Source organism: Hippocampus bargibanti, linkage group LG12, assembly GCF_051943395.1.
Source record: "Hippocampus bargibanti isolate YZ-2025 linkage group LG12, ASM5194339v1, whole genome shotgun sequence".
Lineage (NCBI taxonomy): Eukaryota > Metazoa > Chordata > Actinopteri > Syngnathiformes > Syngnathidae > Hippocampus > Hippocampus bargibanti.
Window position 1 is genome coordinate 10,111,720 of NC_142745.1, and position 18,904 is coordinate 10,130,623.

Below are 18,904 nucleotides of genomic sequence, written 5' to 3' on the forward strand. Positions count from 1 at the left end.
TCTCGACACAACGACCACGCGTGGTGACGAGCCCCGCCCAATTAAGGCTGCAGGCGAGCAGTCATTGGCCATTGGGAGAACAACTGCAGCCACAAAGAGGCTCGCGATTGCTCCAGCTTCACGTCAGTCTATTCGGATTCGACTTCCCGCGTTTCTCAGTGGCGCCCACAATACGTAGCATTCTGCTGCCTATATTTAGGCGTCGACAACCAGCGTGCCAATGCAGGCTATTCACAACTCAAGACGCGGTGACCTCCATTGTGCAGAGGGCAATTGCTTTAACCCCTTCCACAACTATTTTTTTGTAAAAAACGTTCCTTTTTCCAGACTATTTTTTTCCATTTATGTTCTATATGGTATCATTGATGCTGATTATGAAAACAGTTTATAAATCCTGCCTAGTTTGTTCAGCAAAACGATTAGTCTCTACCGGTACAGAGTCAATAATCCTTTTATCAATAAAAAGACCGAAGAATTCAAATGGACTCAGTTCTGCTGGGTTTGCATCAATCGTTATTCCATGATTTCTGTGAAAGGATACGCTCCTCTGACAACTTGAGGCTTCTCTGAGCTCATCCCACTCCTCCTCGTCCTCCACTTGTCGAGAAATAGTCATTGTACGATGAACTGGCAGAGGTATCAGAAGTATTCAATCTTCTAATGGTACCAAAAAATGAATGCAAATGTGGATGCGAACACCGCTATGACAACAACGGTCGGTGCAAGTCTCGTAACAATGTCCTTGAAATCCCACAGCTCTCCCCTATCGCAAGAATACTCGTTTAACACGTAAATGGCTCACATAGGCCTAAAATCGGCAAGTCTAGCCATATGTCGCTGGTTTTTGAAGGTAAGGTTTTAGACAAGTATACCCGTCAATGAATGAAAAATGAAAACGTGTGAAACGTGAAAACGTGTATACACGTTTCTGCCGGGGAAGGGGTTAAGGTTATTGAACAAAATGTTAAGCAAGTGGGCAACTGTTTCGAAAACTTGACCATTCATCTCATATTTTTATTTTCAAGAAATCTTATCACAAGGGGGAAGTCAACCCAAAATATTTCTTCACAAAATGTTCTATGTGCTATCTATTACAAATCTAAACAAGACATATGTATTGTTAAAAATGGTGTCCATTTTAGCACTTTGCAAAAACATATTCTTGCAAAGAAAATTTATTGGTCGACTTCCCTCTTAACTATTATCATGATTCATCCGGCTTTAAAGTTACACTTTTCATTAGAAAAATAGATTCGATTTTTACCTTCGGTCGAGCCATGGTCACAGCAATTAGTTTGATGATGTAATTTCTCCTCTGAGTCAGAGCTCCCTTCTTTTCTCTCTCTAGACAGCTATAAAGGTTTTAGTGACGTGATTGCGTGGCTATCACTTCTGCTGAGGAAGGTTCTGTATCGACCAACCATGACACGATTTCAAGGAGGACCTTCTGGCCACACACACGTTTCATATTATCAAAACACATAACTGCTTAAAGTGTGCATGATTTAATTAGGTGCGCAATTTAACATGATCAATGTTATCAACATGTTAGCATAAGAAAATGCCCTCAAATTGTGCGTTGGAAGCACTCCAAAAAATGAACATGACAGACATTTCTGTAACCCTGGCTTTATTGAAGGTTATTCAGAAATGCTGTTCTGTGCAACGATTTGCCATATTATAGTTCAAGACGAAAGTGCAATCAAGGTAGGTTTCAAGGAGGCGCTCACTTCTCTCACGGACTACATTATTGGCTAAATACACACATTTTTTCCCTTTACAGGCAATTTCTGTTTTTATGAAGTCCTCCAACAGAAGTACTAGATTGATTTAGAAAATGAAGTATTCATGTCAAATTCGCGACAGAGTAATCTCCCATGATTCGCAAATACGGTAACTGACATCCCCCTTGAAATCTGAATTGGCCAACAACTGACACTAAAACAGTTTAACATGATTTCCAACTCCTCTTACCTAAGCCTTAAAAAATATATGGTTTGCAGATTTAATTTTGAAAACATGCCACAGAAGAGGGCATGTCCATGAACACAATTGCAAGACTCTGTAATTTACAGTAAAAACCCAGGCTACGATCCTCCCCAGAAAGAAGGCTTCGTTTCCAAGAAATCTGTATTAATTTTACCTTATTTCTGAGAGACTGATTTATTTTTAAACAGGGCTTTGGTGGTATCTTGTGGTATTTTTGGCTGAGTCAGAAAGCATACAAAAATGCAAATACAGTGCAGGGATAAGGTGAATAGGGTGAATAGTGAATTTGTGATTAGTACCCAATGACAAAGCAAAGGATGACTGTACTAGAGTCTTCAGATCGGACTTAAAGAGAACTACCCAATGCAAGAGATTCTTCTTTTACAAATGTATCTATTCATTTGTCTTTCACCGACTGCATAGGAGGAGTAAATCAAAAATGCAAGTGCCAAAATACAAGTCTTCTGATTCAAATTAGACATTTTTGTATCTGTTAAAAGATGATGTAATTTTGACTTCAATGCTTGTAATACTGTTGTTGTCGTAAATGTAAGTGTGAATGGTTGTCTGTCTAATATGTACCATATATGTCTGACTGTAGGCCAATCCAGGTTGCAGTCTGCCTTTCGTCTGATGTTAGCTGGGGCAGACTCCAGCTCCCCGTGACCTTGACGAGGTTAAGCAATACAGAAAATGGATGGAAGAATGCATCGGTAAAGACTAAATTTAATGATAGCGCTTGTACCAGATTGCGCGGGGGTGCCAAGAAGTTGCGGTTCCGTGAGTGGAGCTGAAGCGTCTACAGTCACTCTTTCATAATGAGCGGAGCCTTGACTTGAGCGGCAACCTCAGCCCCCAGAAGTTCCTCTACGATCGCCAAGGCGAATTCAAAACTGGTTCCGGGCCCACGGCTGGTGATATAATGGCCATCTTTCTGCACTCGAGCCTCAGAATATTTATAGTGATCTAAAAACAGACAAAAGGGAAATACTTAGGAGGATCAAGAGAAAGGAAAAGGGGAAATTTGTGCAACAGGCTTAGACCACCACACTGACAAGATAGACCCAAGTCAATATAGCTGACCTAGTTTCACAATTATATTATGCTGTCAAAATCCAGCAACTGCTTTCATCTCTGGGAGATGCATAATGGCTAGCTGTATGACAGCGCCACCTGTTCTTTTTTTAAAAGATTTATACCATTACTGAAATACAGTGATACCTTGGTTTACAAACGCTTTAGCTAACGAACTTTCCACCTTAACATTAAATTTGCGAGAATATAATCTTGGCATACGAACTAGTTTTCGGGAAACACACGGAGCGCCACAATGGCTGGCGGACTAGTTTTCAGCGGAAGAACACCAAACCACACGGTCGAACAGCGCCTCCATAGCTGGCAGACTAGTTTTCCACACCCACTTTCTTTCAATTAAGTCAGTGCAGACATGGTTTGTCATCGAGTGGATACTTCAGCTTTTTTGTGACCGAAAAAGACCCCACCACAGGCTAGTGTTCAGCCGAAGAGGACACAAAACAAAATTACGGTCGATCAGAAGAAGATAATCAAAAAACACGAACGAGGTGTGCGTTTGTGTGATTTAGCGTACCAGTATGCTCAGTCGACCATTGCTACGTGTGACTAAAGGTGTTTCTGTGTTGTCTAAGCAACGGTCCCAGGCAATAGAAGAGGTTGAAAAACTTCTGTTGATTTGGATTAATGAAAAGTAGCTAGCGGGGGACAATGTCTGAGGGTATTATCGCCGAGAAAGCACGGCAACTTCACTCGGATATCATCAAGAGGCAACTACATCAACGACCATCACAAAGGTAAATAAAACAACTTTATTCTACAGTAGTTAATTTCTTTAATAAACAATACAATAGTATTTATTATACATAAAATAAGGTATATTTTGTGTAGTTTTAAGGCTTATTTAGTCGAATTTTATGTTTTATGGGGACCTGGAAACGGATTATTCTCATTTTTAATAGTTTCCTATGGGAAAGTAATGTTTGGAAGAGACACTTTTCGCCTTACACAGAGTTTCTGCGAACCAATTAAGTTTGTAAGCTGAAGCATTACCAAACGAGGAAGAGCAAAGCGGGGAACTTTCAGCAATTTATGGCTATCAACTCATTCACTGCCAGACGATGTGCAAAAATGTGTCCACCAGGGTTTTTTAGTGATTTTCACACAAATTGCAGGACCCACACAATATTGAGTTTTAAGACTGCATCAACATTCAACACAGCGTTAGAAACCTTACACTCTGTTCTTTCATCAGGAAAAAAAACGTTCATTTCTACCTAATTTGGTTCTGGAGATATCGGCTGTTAATGAGCTTTTTCTGCAGAGAAGCAAATTCAAGTACAAAGGTGATCAAGGACCATATTTTTAATGTAAATAAACTACAAGTTTGCACAATTGAAGTTTGACTGCCTTTTTTCTTAGCATTTGGAATTAGGTCTGTTGATTTTGATCTCACCTCCAGCCATCATTTTGTCTTTCATGGCCGGATGTGTTGTCACAGTGCTGCCGTAGCCGATGCCATGAGCCAAAAGAGCTGTGGGACCTGCGGCGGGAGGGGAAAAGAAGCTGTTAGGGTTCATTAATGTCCTGTTACATAAAATGACTCATCAGCCATTTGTGTTATGTGCATCGCTCCAGTGCTTCATCTTAATGCCATTTGGATACAAGCTTTGGGGGGAAGCTAAACCACATAGAAGTGTAAAGTACTGATTGACAAATTCAAATACAGCCTAACCCCCAAATCAAACACAATTCAATCCGTAACACTGAATGACTTCAAAGATGGTTCCCAATTTCAAAACAATAATACCCACTAGAAATACTGTCGGCAAATTGTTCCAGGCTCATGATGCCTTTTCACTTATTCAACGCCAGCCAGTTGCACTGATCAGAACCCGAGAAGGCCACCCATCTTAGAAGATATTCAACGGTTTTTAAAGATCCACATATAGTCTTCTATTACTTTTTTTTACATCTACCAATCTACCAGATGAAATAAGACTCTTTTTATCACAAGAAACAGTTTGATTCTACCTTCCATTCTCTAGTAATATAGCTATTGATATAAATACATACATATATAAGAAAAGGGATAAAGATTAGCAGAAGACTGTTAGAATTGGTTATATACACATGCTCAAAACATCCTATGTTATTTCATTTCTACTTATTCTTATCAATTAGTAAGTCCATATATGTATGTAGTTTAGTTATTTGTATATGTTAATTAGTATACATGTACTCAGCTTGTACTTAGTTACTGTAGAAATCTAGCTGTTATGTTTCAGTCTAATAATGAATATTCATGATTGTATCTAGCAGATGATAGGTCCTTTCCAAAGTGACATCACTCCTGTTGTTTATAAATGTCTGAGGCGAGCTCTCTCTCTCTCTCTCTCTCTCTCTCTCTCTCTCTCTCTCTCTCTCTCTCTCTCTCTCTCTCTCTCTCTCTCTCTCTCTCTCTCTCTCTCTCTCTCTCTCTCTCTCTCTCTCTCTCTCTTTCTCCCCCCCCCCCCCATTGGCCTAGTCACATCCTCTAGCTGCCTGATAATAAATATTCCTTTATTGTATATCATCTTGCTTCCTGCTGATTTAATATTTAGATGATACAAATGGAGAGCTGAACCAGGAAGAACAACATTTAACCCAACAGACTGTGTTACTGCATTACCTGTGACAAAGAGCAAACACTGCAGTGAGCTCATCGAAAAACTGTTAATAAATAGAAAGTTATTGATCATGCCCCTTGGCGGCCATCCCATGCAGTCTAATTATTACACTTTCTCCTGTCAGGAATAGAGACTGCAAGCAAATCTTGTTGTAAACTAATCCTACCGCCCTAAAGAACGGAAGTCTTGCAGAAAGCCAGACAGAGATAAGTGCTTACCATGAGATTGAACTCATACAAATGATTTTTTTTTTGTGTGAATGCAAACATCAACGATCATTCACAGTTTAAAGAAAAAGTATTTTCAGTCAGGAACCCATTCTGGCAAGGGACCTTATTACTGGCAGCTTCATTAAACTGCCAGCTCCTGCGAGTGTTACGGCAATTTTCTAGGACATTCTTCAATCTACTTTGCCATATTGGTCGTTGTGAGTCCCTTGTCATAATGTCCTTTGAATGTCCTCTTTCTCTCAACACGAGTCAAGTAAAGGTCTTTATATTTAAGGAAGCCATTACAGGAGCATTTTGAAAGGTTGAATTCACACTGATAGTCCCAAGTGCCTGATTCTGCCTAAATGTGAAACTAAACTAGCCAGACAAATGTTTGTAAAAAAAAAGCATAGTGCATACGTGTTCAAATATTAACATGGTTATTGATGGGTCTTTCCACTAAGATCTTCAGTTATCACTTTTCAGTTTTTTTAATACATTAGAATATTTAATGTAATGACTTATTAAGTCTCCAAATATTGATATTATTTTAAGACGTTTAAAATGTAGATTTATGCATACAATGCCATTTACAAGCAAAATTAAGATGATAGTTTTCATAACGCGTAACATTTTTCAACTCATTCGCTGCCGTGTTCATATTTGTCAAAATGAACGGAATCATTTCCTGCTACAGACGAACATATTTGTAACAGGACAGTCCACTTTTCAATGTTTTTTTTCATGGAATTTGGTTTGAGACAGCTTGTTCCTGAATTTTAGTTTTGTAAACCTTCTGATGACTAACTAATCCCTGTTGATTGAGGTTGCGTCACTTTGGATTTGAGACGAAAGGTTTCTAAGCATTTGATAGTAATTCACTTCTGTTTTTATTGAGGTTTAACACAATGCCTCAATTCCATTGGAATTGGGTTTGTAGTCCAACCCTTGAACATGGCCTACATTGTGCGATTGAATTTGATCCATGAGTTATGCAGCTAATTTGGTCATTAAAACAGAATTTCTATAAGGACTTTAAAGGACAACCGACATCACTTTTTTGTTTCCTAACTGACATCAGAAAAACGTTCTATAGCATCTAAAATATCCAAAACATGCTGTCTGATATTTTTCGTCAAATGCAAAACACCAATAAAAATGACTTAAAGTGTCCAAAATCTGCCAAAAAATGAACCCGGCAGTGGCCAGTTTTAGAAGGTCCCGCCCCCTTGTTTGTGGTGTCACCCCAAGACGTCTTGCCTTGCTGGAGAATCAAAACAATGGCTTCAGATTTGGAGAATATGCTTTTGTGTTACTTATCCAGTTATGAATATGATTGAAATAGTTCTGAAGAAAAAAGCATATATGTTTGCAATCGATTAAAGAATGTATTCCGTGCCATTTTGAGGCAATAGGGGGGGAAATGTTGCACCAAAAAGAGGCAGAAAATGGCGGCCAAGTTCCGTGTAAGGAATTAATCTGCCCGTTTCCACAGGCTGATTAATTCCTTACACGGAGCTTGGTCACCCTCTTCTGCCGCTTTTTGGTGCAACACGAAGTTTTCAGGCCACACAAGTACAGCAAAATGCATTGATGTGATGGAAGGACTGCTACAGTGTGTCCTTTTTTCGGTCAGGGGCGTTCCTTTCGTGACGTCATGTACGGACTCGTCACCAACTCAAAAACAAGACTTCCGGAATATTCAGCGCGAGTCTTAAAACGTAAAATATAGCTATATGCGGTGGAATCTTTGTAAAATACGCTCAGTAGAAGTCATTTGAAGCCATTTTACAAATTATGGACACAACTTGCCCTGAGACGTCGGTTGTCCTTTAAACACTGCAACAAACTGGCAGTGCCATGTTAGTACCAGTGAAACTTTCTTTTGTTTATTGTTGACTGCACCTGCACAGATGGCCGCAATAAGGCCTTTCCTGCCATCTTGGTCCTTCAGCACCTCACTCACGACAGGAGACTGCAAGAGAAAGAAGAGAGAGAGAGAGTATGAGACAGTGAAGGAAGCAGGTGCACAGTGAATCGCAGTCGGGACATGATGTACTGTGACTTGAACATTTGTGAATTTGCATATTTGCATTTTGTTAGCGTGAACCTAACCTCATTATTTGAAAAGCCAGTCTATTCACTGTTTTTGAGCTCAGGCCAGAGTAGTAATTTATTACTTTGGCACCATCTGGTGGATCATTGATGTAGTTCTTAGGTTTAAATTCACTGATGGGTGTTAACGTAAGAGTGTATGGACTTCGGGATGCCTATATCTATTTATGTGTTGATTTATTTAGTTGTGTATTTCTTTGATTATTATTATTTTTAAGATTGGGGCCACTTCTTTGAAAAATAATATGAACAGCAATAAACACAGGCATTAAAAAGCCGTCTTAAAAACTGCACCCCAAAATCATCCTTTGACACTCACTGAGCTGAAAGACTGGCGAGATTTGCCGATATGAATCTCATATGATGTGAGGCAAGTTTTGGGCAACTTTCTGAATGGAGTGCAATTTTCCCAAAAATATTTCATTCTTGAGAAGAATGCAGTACTTCTCATTGTTTTTAATCAGTATTTATTTTTGAGCGACAGATTTCAAAAGTCAGATTTGTGCAAATGCTCTCTGGATGATGTAAAAGTTACTGATTATGAATTGTGTTCTTCAGATTTCTCACCTCCGCCAGGTTTTGAGCCCCTGGCATTCCCCCTGGAAGAAGCACCACATCAAAGGGGCCCTGAGATAGACATCACACAATAATTCAACAGAGTTTTTCCATAGTTTAAATACAATGAAATAACAGTCCAACCTTTGTTCTTGCATCTTCCAAGCTTGCATCGGGGCAGATCATGACATTTCTGCTGCACTGCACCGGTTCTTTACCAGTCAGCCCTGCCACCGTTACTGTAATCTGTAATGGTGTTGTTGCAAACATCATCAATTGGCAGTGTTGAACTCACTTCACATCCTTAAAATTACGGGTTTTAATGTTTTTTTGTTGTTGCCGATAACACTTCAGTATGTGGTCATGGCATTGTTTCAGTACTTCATGACAGTGTTACTGAAATGGCAAACAAGAATTTATTTTGACATTCGTAAAATGATTCCAGCGTGTCGATCACCTTTGACATGATCAGTTTTCCGTCGTACTAAAAGGACACGATTAAAACAAGCCCTCGACAATATAAACTGTCACCTGCGCATAAAAAATACGAATTTGCATAGATACAGGGGATAAAACGTTTAAAAAACGTACTGTATGGTTAGTTTTGGCAAGTGGAGTCACTGCATAACTGGAAGTACTTCCATAATACGAGCGTTAGCTTGCTAACTGCTCTCAATCAAAGTATCGCAAGGACAGAGTTACAAACCCCGGCTCTTCGCATGATGTCCACCGGGATAACCGTCTCCATCTCTTCCGCACCCTTGGACAGGATGACTAAGGCTCTTTTTGCGGCCATGACTACGTTTCTAGCTCGACAGGTGGAACACAAAACGCACGCGAGTGAAGGAAGCTAACTTCAATGAAGGCAACGTCCGTCGAGGTTGCCAGGTTTTGCCACTATATCCTCCGTTTACGATGCGACCTTTGTTCCCTTCTTCGGACTTCCCAATGTGAATTTCGTCATCTCGGAAGCGATTGCAACTCGATTTACTTCTAAATTGTACACAAAAAAGACCATAAAAACGGACATGATGTCTTGTTGTCATTTAAGCAAATAACAGGGATGAGGGTTCAATTATTTGTTGTGTTCTGTTAACGTTTACTTTGTAGATCTGGTTATAAAAATAACTAGTAATGAGTAAAAATCAAAATTCATATATATGCGAGCAGTGCCGAGCACACGTAACAATGTGATGTTGTTGAGTCAGACGCGATTGCAATACACATTTTATTTCGATAGATGGCGGCAGTACTCAATAATTTCTCAGATGATGTTTCATGTTGAAGCCGACAGTGCATTTAAAAAAAAAACATTTTTTCCGGCTGATCCAATGGTTCGTACGTCGGTCTGACTGTACAGATGTGTAGGGTGCGATTCTGGCTAAAACCTTACTGTGTGGCGTTAGCATGATTTCCCAGTGGGTTTTCTGTGGTGACTCGGGGTTTCTCACAAATTCCCAAAACATGCAAGGTAAATTGTTTTACTGTAAATTGACCTTGGGCACGATTTCATATAATTGTTAGTTCCGGGTGTACCACGCTTTCTGCCCGAAGACAGCTGGAATAAACTCCAGCACCCCCACGACCCTCGTGGGGATTAATGGATTAGAAAATCGATTGATGAATGAAAAATCAGTCATGACCAGTGCCCACCAGGCAGTGAATTGTGGTTATAGGTTAAGGTTCATGGATTGTGAGACATTGACATTTGTTGCACTTTTACAAAGAGACCAAATGTTGCGTACACCCCTATATTTAAAAATGTTGTGTGTTTGGCTAAATTTGTTAATTGTTGAAGGCTTTTTTGTGTGTATTTAAAATGAAATATATGCAGTCCAGTGCAGCTATTGTGTTCATGAAATGTATGCAAACAAACAAGAAGAAGCAAAGAAAAAAGATGCTTTTATGATTGAATATTGTCGAGATTGTGTGATGGATCACTTGCGGAATATATTCCATGTATAAAATCAACCTTCCCAGTCATTTTTATTCCCCCCGTGTTGTCTTATATCACAACCAGATTTCATTTTAAATCACTTCCAAGAACTCGGTGGTAATGAAAGGCTGTTTTTTTTTCCAGAATTGGCCGATGATTGTGAATGGAGGGGTCACCGCCGTGCGTGATGTCGACATTTGTGCCCACCACGAGCTCAGCTACGCAGGCAGTCTCGGAACATGCTGATTTCACACTCGTGTTGTGTAAAGCTTGTTTTTCTGCATCTGTGTGTTTTCTGTGAGGAAAGGTCACCCAAGATACAAAAAGAGATGAGGCCTTTTTTGGAAAATATCCTGCTGTCATACATACACAGTGTATGGATAGCTTTATAAACATATCCATGCAATCTGTATGGTCAAATATAAAACTTTATATTGAATTTTGTGCTCCTCTTGCCTGCATGGTGTTTTCAATGCCGGGTCTCGGGAACATGAGCCTAAAACTTCAAAGATGCAACGATAGAAACGATGTGTTGAGTAGAATTAGAAACTGAATAAAAGAACTTGAATGAACTTAGAAGCCCGTGGCGGTGGGGAGGCCTCATGATTGAAGTACAGACAGTTTTTTTTCTGTTAAACAAGGTGGCCAGTATGAATAACTACAAGTGATGAAAGCACTTTACTTCAGAGACATTTACGCATGTCTTATTTTGATCATATCCTACCATTCCATTGATTTGGATTAATTAAAAAATGATTTTTTTCCTGAATCATTGATGAGAGAAATTCATAGCGTACTACCAAAAGAAGCTTCAACCTGCCCTGATGTTATTCAGTTTCAAACGTAACATAAAAGAAAGATAAATATACATATTGTGTATACCCACATAACATTGACGGACTCCTTGTAAGAAGAATTCTGTAAATGTGTCTGGTCTTATATAATATGTTGGACCATATCACTTTTTAATCAATACAATATTTAGTGTCAGTCAAGAAAGATGTGGTTGCTTTTGAAATATGGCTGAAGATGAAAATGGAAAAACGGGGGGGCGTTGAAATATTCTTTTAAATATACCCATACAGTACAAACATTTTTGTCGTATAATATTACCACAAGCTTCAGTTTTCCATCCACTGGTACTGTATGTATAAATTTATAAATCTGTTTTCGTATCTTTGTAAAATACAATCAATGTATTGTACTTTATTTGTACTACTTGATAGTGCGTGGTGTGTGGCTGTATCTCGCATGCTCACAAATGGATTTTTCGCTTCTGAGAGAATTTCCGTGCTTCTTTTAACTGGCTAGAACCTGCACCGTCACCGCATCTCGCAACTGCTATTCAAAATTTGAATTGTCACAAAACCACGGCTAGTCGTCAAAGTTTGTGGCAGAATCCTACACGCTGTGTTGTCAATGTATTTCTACCGCATTGCTCATTATTAGCACTACATTAGCTACAAGTTTCACAATATAGCCTTTTGCCCTCTGATTGCCATGTAAATTCACCCTTGGTTAATTTGTGGGGTATAAATCTGATGGCGATCAGATATGGTCAAGTCAATAAAAATTAACTATTTCTCAAGCACCCAGTGTCAATCATAACTGCTGTGAAAACAGTTAGATATACAGTTTATGTTCTACATTGGTTACATTAGAAGTGTATCTATCACTAAATAAGGAAGAGAATTGCCGTCAGTGGAGTAACATGGAGGTTCACCTCTTTTGCTATAAAGCTCTGCGGAAAAGAGTCATCTTGGGCCAACTATGATCCAGTGTAACTTATCACGCATGTAATATTCATTTATTGATGTTCAGTTCTGTGTTGTGAAACAATTGTCCACATGAGTAGTTTTAATCAGTTTAAATAGCTACATGGAAATAGTTAAAGATTTCTCAGGAAATATATCAACAGAGGAGGAGTCCTTTTGAGTGTGGCGTCAATAAGTGAAAATCGCGATTTCTTTTGCCAAACCAGAAAAAAAAAAAATCAAAATATCCAATTGCTGCAAATATTGCTTTACATTATTTACATGTCTAGCTGCCTTATTTTCACATGATACTGACACACTTGGTTGACCCAGAGGAATAACAAGATTACAAGGCGAGTTTAGTAAGAGTAAAACATTTTGGGTGGATGCAATTGGCGGGCCAGACAGACATCGTGACACACACAACGCTCAGGACTCCACAAGGCAAGGGCTAAAGTTTCCTGAGGAAAGTGTCGTTATGAGGCTGACCATGTTTTTGTGGAAAAAAAATCTGCCAATGAATGGAGGCCTTAGATGGTGAGGCAGCACACCGAATGCATCTTACATGGTCAATCTGCAATGCGTGATGATCTGAACGGTGACATTGATTCCAGTTGTGGTCGACGCTCTCTCGTGAGCACCCCATGCTCTTTGGGATACCAATACGAATTGTTCCTGCGCTAATCGCCTGTGACAGCTCAGTTTGGGACGCTCAGATGATCAGATATTTTACTCGGAAAACAGCAAAGGGCCCTGCGGCTCGGTCACGTCATTGACGTCAAATAAGATGGGATAAACTACACTAAATTTACTTTTATACATGTATGGCTGAACTGTCCTTTATCTCTTAATCATTCAACATAGATTAATTTAGCGTCGCTTTCGTAAACTTTTGTCAGTCCAAATTCGTTTACGTATATCATATCTACAATGAGAAATACGATTTGGAATGCAACGTTTTAAGTTCTAGTTTCCAAATGTTTCTCACATGAAACAATGGCAATCAAATTTTAACGTCAAGTTTTAAAGTTACACCTTTTTCAAACTAGTTCAACAGCCAAATAAGCAAGAAAAAAGAAAAATATTGAGATGGCTAAGTTTTAACTCTCATATACGGGTCAATTTTACCCCCACACACACTGAATATCCTTTCTTTTTCCTTTCTTCAAAACAGTTCTAAAATACCCAGTGCGATAAAAGAAAATATGTTGTCTCTATTTTTTAAATATGTTTATAACATCTCAGAAACACAAAAGTTATTTGACTGTTTTGTGTGGATTTTTACCCACTGGTAAAAATGACCCACAACATAATCAACATGATTTGTTTTTCCAACAAAATATGAGGTTTAAAGGTGATATGTGTGACAGATAGGACTCAGGTGTTATTTGTAAGCATAAGAAGTTAACCACAATTAACAATAAAATATAAAAAAAAAAACATAACAGGCAGAATTATGAAAAGAAATAAACTATTCAGAAAAAAACAGCAGCATTTTTACAAATTATAGACAAAGACATTTTGAATATGGTTGAGAAGACCATTGGTTAAGGAAAAGCCAGTTATTCAGTCCATACATGCGTTTTATCTGAAAGCTTTCTAACGCAGATGATATTATCTGATTGCTGTTGCAGTACACAAAAAAAAAATCAGAAAACTACATGAATCTATCTTCTCGCATTTCAGTGTATCCTGTATTTGTATTGTAGTCCACTGGTGTCAAAGTCAAGGCCCGAGTGTCAAATCTGGCCCGCCACATCACTTTATTTGGCCCGCGAAAGCAAAGCAAACTTGTGAAATTCCATGATGCTTCCTAAAGTCTGAATCAAAATTTCAAATTGTCCCATGTAAACCCCAATAACAGTTCTTATTTTTGACTTCAAATTTGAAAACAAGTTATTCATTAATTTGTTGTGCGCTCGACATGTAATATATGGAAGGGATTAAGCATTCTTATGGCTTCCTAAATTCATAACGACCCCCGAGAGGAAACCGTAACGACAATGTGGCCCGTGGCAAAAAGATATTTTGACACCCTTGCTGTCCTGTATACTCTTTTTATGTGCTGGTCTGCTTACCTTTTAACTATGGCATGATTGTCCTCACATGAAATTGGCAGTTCTTCAACATGTCACGTCATATGCTTGTGAGGGCTGTGACATCATAATTTGGCAACATTCGAAGCGACACTGAGACATATTTTTGGAATTACGCAAACAAAAAAAGATGTACTTAGTTGTTTCATTTCACATTAGACAGGGCACACAACTACTTTTACGCAGGGATGCCAAAGGAGGAGTTATGTGCTCCCTCTTACGAGTACCAGTCAAGAGGCGAGCAGCAGCATTCTCGACCAGCTGGTGACGCTTCATGGAGGATTGGCTGACTCCAAAATAAAGCGCATTACAGTAATCGAGCTGAGATGTGACAAAGGCATGAATTACTGCTAAAACACATAAAAACAACAAATACAACAAACCACGAAAACCATGCAGCGTCTCATACTGAATTGCAATCAAAAAAACAAAAATGTGAGAGTTTTGGGCTCATATGTAGCTCGCTTAAAATTGTTATAAACCGTGTTTCCTTTGGCATACCGCAGGCACGAGTGTTACTCGTAGGTATCGTCTATTTATTGATGCTACTTCCGTGTCACCCCACCAAACAAACACTTTTTCTAAGGCACATTATTTAAAAAAAAATGAATCATTGGGCATGGTGAAAAAAAACAGAGAAGGGGTTTCTTATTTTAGCTGGAGTGTTAAATTGTATTTTAGTGTAAGTCTCACCACTGAGTCTCACTGTGTGTAATAGTCTGATTGTCCCATGTGTTGAATTGATTACTTTGCCTAACAAACAGGAGAATTGATAAACCCACCGAGGAACGCTTAATGTTGGCATAGAGTAGATGCAAGCAGAAGCGCTTTTTCTTGAAGTTTGTTTTGACTTGACATCATTTTTTTGTAATCTGAAAAGGGGGGGGGGGTATTTTTGTCATGAAAGCTTGGATCTCCTTTTTTTGGAGGGGGCGTGGGGGTTTATTTAATAAACTTGTTCATTTTGTATTATGAACATTTGTGAATCAACGTTCTGGGGCATATGTGTTCACTACTAAATAAAAAAAAAACATTCCATTTGGGTTAACGTTAAAACATTCTATTTGGGTTAAAGCTAGGGTGTCAAAGTCATTTTTTGCCACTGGCCCCATTGTAGTTACGGTTTCCTCGCGGGGGGTCATTATGATTTTTTGGTAAGCCATTCGAATGTTTCATCCCCTCCACATACAGAACGCACAACAAATTAATGAAGAACTGCTTTTAAAATCTGAAGTGAAAAATATAGACTGTTGTGGTTTTCATGGCACAATTTGAGATTTTGGTTCGGACTTTAGCAAGCATCATGGAATTTCACAAGTTTGATTTGCCTTCGCGGGCCGAATAAAATGATGTGGCGGGCCAGATTTGGCCCCCGGGCCTTGTCTTTGACAAGGCCCGGGGGTTAAAGAAAGCTTTGCAAGATATTTTTTTTCAAATTATGAAATTTCCAATTCCAATTTTAACTGCATAAATAAAATAACATTTACATGAAATTACTTACAAAAGACAATGTCTCTTTTCAATCACAAGCGCTGAGTGACTCATCTTCTGTGATCTCATTGTGATGCCCTCTGCTTTTTTTTACATTTTTATCTGTGTTCATTTTGAGTGCTTCATAGATGTTCTGCTTGCAGGGAGCACCTAATGGAAAGATGGGATTTGCTCACAGGCGAGGAGTGGTCAAGTGATCTCTCTTTTCTGGAAGCATCTTTCAGATGGTTGTAGTGAAACTAATTGTAATAGCATGCAAAATGGATGCATTACTTTTATCTTCATTAACAACGAGACTTCTCTTTTTCCCCGCGCTAAAATAATGTGTAATCTTGCGGTCGCGGGATTAAAGCAAAAATGTACTGGTTTCGTGGGAATGAAAAAGCATGTGCTCCCTCGCTTCAGTCGATAAAACAAAGCGGCAAAAAATCTGGTGGGCCATAAAGTAGGTAGCTCATTTGACCATATTGGTGCCTTTTCCACTTATTTAGTTGTAACTGTAGAGATGTGAAATGATGGAGGGGGCACCATTTTCCGTCAGTACATTTTTAATGTTAGCTAACTGGTAAATGAAAAAAATAACCACAGTGTGATATTTCCGCGCGATATTTCTTTTTTATGCTCGTCGTGCATTGTGGTCTATATTTACCTTTTGAGTGACAAGTGGTGGATCGTCCAGCCCTGCAAAGCCTTCTCTGCTAGCCTAAAAATATCTGAATCACAGACTGATGTTAATTACTTTTTATCCATAAATTCTTATAAAATAATTCAAAATTGTCTTTCAGTTTCTTTTCATTACTTTTCCCCTCTTGTGCTGCTTCCAGACGTGTGTTTTAGTATTTAAATGTTTAACCAATCACATTTGAGCCATCATTTGTTACCAGGGTCAGAAATCCGCCTGGACGTCTTCACAATCAGTTCTGCAGGCCTTGTCATATCAAATGTGTCGATCAAACTGTTGCTCTAACCAATCAGAATTTGAGTTGGCAACCCAAAAGGGGTACCAAGGCCTTCTTGGAGGCGTTGGTCAGCGTTTTCTCAAACTATGATTGGCCAATTACAGGCCGCTAGTGTCAAGACCATACCGGCCGGAGCTAGCACACTGTATCACTAGCCAGCTATATAAGCTGTATAATATATTGCGTTGATTTTTTATAGAAGTTTTGTCAACCCACAGTGGCTGAAGGAGGAGAAGAAATGGGTTTTGTTGGGGATGTACTTTTAAAGCCATTTTCAAGACGGACTTTTCAAGAAAAAAATGGACATCATTATGAATGGTCGGTCAGTTATTTCCTGGCTAATGCTACCCTTGAGTGGACTTGTAATAAATCACACCACATTTTTTCAGTCTGGATTGATTCAGATTTAGCACTACTGAAGGCCTAGCGATGAAATTCACGGCCTGCCACTGTGAATGACCACCGATGCCTCCTATTTTTACAAGTGCATTGTGAGTAATTTTGAGTGAACAATACTTTTTTTCCTTCTGGACACAAAGACACCCCTACAAAATGGCGTGACCCTTTAACAGTACACTATTAATGAATGGTAAGCATATTTGGACACAGCCCATCTTTTTATTGTTTGTATTATATTTAGCAACATTTAAAGCAATCACTGGAAAATAAATAAAGACATACAATAGTTGTCACCAAAAATTAACTTTGTGGGCATGTACGATACGATGTTGTTCATTTTAAATAAATTGACAATAGCCTGAGTTTACAAGATAATGTTTTACATCCCAGTTTGTTCAGTAAAACTCAGTCGTAGTAATTGTGATTTTTTTGACTATTGAATTGAAAGACATGACATTAAGGCAGATCTAGTACATTGTTTCCACAATTGCTTATCACTTTGTTGCTATTTAAGTGAACAGTTCAGATGTCCAATGAAGAAAGACGAAGGAAGAATTCTACTCTCAGAATAAACTTCTAATCCTAGCTTTAACTTTTTCTTGAAAGCTTTGAAACCTCAACCACAACTTGAAACAGTAATACTGTGTAAAAACACTAACTTCAAACCTGAACCATTATTTGAAACATCAACTAAAGCTTAAATCTGTAATCCTTTCTGGAAACCCTTGTTTGATACTGAAACCCAAGCCTGCCTGATTTGACTCTCTCACTCAGATTTGAAAGCCTTGATTTGAGTTGAATCGCTTAGCATGCTACGTAGCTTCCCACTTGCAACTTACAACGCAATTATCAACTTTGCCATACATAGGTGGAATTGAAACTCACTTTATCAGTAAGAGTAGCAAAGTCGGTCTGTGGTAGGTTGCGACTTCCATCCCAGCGGTGTTCTGGTCGGCCTATGCTAGCCAAGCGGTAAACAGCTAGCTTGTGTGATAGCACAAGGGGATTTGACATGCACATCAGAGCGTGATACCCAAACATTTTTGGCCTGTCACATGACAAACAACACTCATATACACATGAGCGCACACGCGCACACACACACACACACACACACACACACACACACACACACACACACACACACACACACACACACACACACACACACACACACACACACACACACACACACACACACACACACACACACACGCACACACACACACACACACACACACACAAACAGACGCGTAAAATGGATTGTTACACCAGTTGCTGTAACAAAACGTTGCCAGCACCCCCCAATGAAACTCAGCAACGTGTTTTTCTTTACATTTGCAGTCTAACATGCAAATTGCAAAGTTGTATTAGCATTAATATTGACAATTCCTCACAACGTTCACAAACGCACATTTTTAATGGTCTATAACTTCCATCATTGATTCGGGTGGAATCAGGCCTGACGAAAAGCTTGAAAATATAATTTTGTGCTTTAAAAATACGCTGAATGATGTGGTTCAGATTTATTTATTTATTTGCGCAGTGTTGACGTTCAGGCAATGGATGTTTTTTAATAGAGTGGAGTGGTTTAACACGGCTTCTTACAGAGTGAAATTATAGTTTACCAAATTAGAATCAGATGGGATTTTTGAATTTCGAGGATCAATGACCAATATTCTGAGAAAAAAATACAAAAT

General features: G+C 38.9%; 1 protein-coding gene across 1 annotated transcript; it reads right to left on the reverse strand.

Moving 5' to 3' along the window:
• Positions 1-1,484: 1,484 nt before the first annotated feature.
• park7 (parkinson protein 7) lies at positions 1,485-9,473 on the reverse strand. The gene is made up of 6 exons (XM_089010967.1): positions 9,276-9,473; positions 8,714-8,815; positions 8,582-8,641; positions 7,805-7,874; positions 4,478-4,564; positions 1,485-2,955 (listed from the first exon to the last, which is right to left on the reverse strand). Exons 1-6 carry the CDS (start codon positions 9,363-9,365, stop codon positions 2,795-2,797), a joined length of 570 nt encoding a protein of 189 aa, XP_088867093.1. The 5' UTR covers positions 9,366-9,473; the 3' UTR covers positions 1,485-2,794.
• Between the last annotated feature and the right edge of the window lie 9,431 nt (positions 9,474-18,904).